This window comes from Anneissia japonica, unplaced genomic scaffold (genome assembly GCF_011630105.1).
Source record: "Anneissia japonica isolate Jap-2015-1 unplaced genomic scaffold, ASM1163010v1 scaffold287754_len4335492_cov202, whole genome shotgun sequence".
NCBI classification, from domain to species: Eukaryota; Metazoa; Echinodermata; class Crinoidea; order Comatulida; family Comatulidae; genus Anneissia; species Anneissia japonica.
The window spans coordinates 3892084-3893503 of record NW_022705543.1 but is presented as its reverse complement, the minus strand read 5'-3'; the positions used below and the strand labels follow the sequence as shown (position 1 = coordinate 3893503).

The 1420-nt window shown below is 39.1% G+C and overlaps 1 protein-coding gene across 1 annotated transcript in view; it reads left to right on the top strand.

Moving 5' to 3' along the window:
- Positions 1 to 903, top strand: part of LOC117105705 (aqualysin-1-like) — a 3522-nt gene extending 2619 nt beyond the window's left edge. The window contains exon 7 of the mRNA XM_033246939.1: positions 238 to 903. Coding sequence (XP_033102830.1) covers positions 238 to 561 — 324 coding nt within the window. The 3' untranslated portion in view covers positions 562 to 903. The remainder of the gene's footprint in view (positions 1 to 237) is intronic.
- The last annotated feature ends 517 nt before the right edge of the window (positions 904 to 1420 follow it).

The window sequence follows — 1420 nt, the reverse complement described above, 5'->3', positions numbered from 1 at the left end:
GTGTTCGAATAAAGAACATAATAATACATCGTGTATGCTACACGATGTATTATTATGTCCTTTATTCGAACACTGTATTTACATTTCTTTGATGGTTTATATACGGTATATAATTTAACAGTGTTAACAGCTATCTTGATTTATATTATACGCAACTATTTGATTCTAGCCGTACTTATTGTGTAATGGAGTGCCAAATGAATTCAATCAGCCAATCAAATGAACTGTTTTTTTTAGGCCATCACTGTCGGAGCTACAACTATTGGTGGTATATGGTCCTCTTATGATGACAGATCATCTTTCTCCAACTACGGCAGCTGTGTCGATATCTTCGCTCCAGGTTCTGACATCACGTCAACATGGCACAGCAGCAACACTGCCACCAACACCATCAGTGGCACCTCCATGGCTTGTCCACACGTCTCTGGTGTTGCAGCAGTTCATCTAGGCAACGGTGTCAGCAGAAGAAATGTCAGGTCTAAGATCTTGAGTGATGCCACCTCTGGAGTTGTCAGCAACGCTGGAAGTGGTTCTCCGAACCTCATGCTTTATTTAGCTTAAGTCAGTTATTTTGGACAGGTTTAATTATATGTATTAATATCTCTCTGAACAACCTCCTGTTATGGAGTCACATTTCAGTATTATTATTACGATATAAAGAATTTCATGAACTATGAATAATTATAAAAATGCAATATGGATTTCAAAATGACTATGGTAGGCCTATTGATTATGGAGGATCGGGGTTTTCGTGGTGTTGTATTGCACGACGACAGAGGAATGACCGGTATTGAACATATATGATTTGTTGCGCTCAACCAAAAGTCATTCTAGAACATAGAATCTGTAGTTACTTAACTGTAAAATCTTTCATGTAATAAATAAAAAATATAAGAATTATTATGTATGTTGGAATTTATGTTTTTGTACTCGCGTGCGATGACGTGGCAATGGACAGTATGTGGTATGTTCGTGATTCTACCAAACAGAACTTTCCAACTAAAATAAACTTTCCCGGGTGTGATCAGGTCACTGATGATGATGCACGTGTTGTCAAAGATGAAGGATGAGATCGAATAGGGGCTACAGTATTAGCATTGACAGTGCATACTGTAAGGCGGACGCAACAATCCTTGACGCAGGGTTCCCGGAACGCCGCCCTCAGCGGCGAGTGCGAAGCACAACTCAGGGACAAAAGTGGAACGTGAAATTTGGATATGGTTTTGTAGTCAGATTTGCGAGAAAAACTTCACCTACCCGTATTTCTCGACTGAGACGTCAATGGGAGCTGTAATTTGTATGGCAAGGAGATTGAGCAACCCTTCATTCATATTGTGATTAAGTTCTACTGTAGTTCATTGTAACAGTTCCATATTTACAGTACAATTAATGAACGTTTATTTGAGTGTATACGTATCCA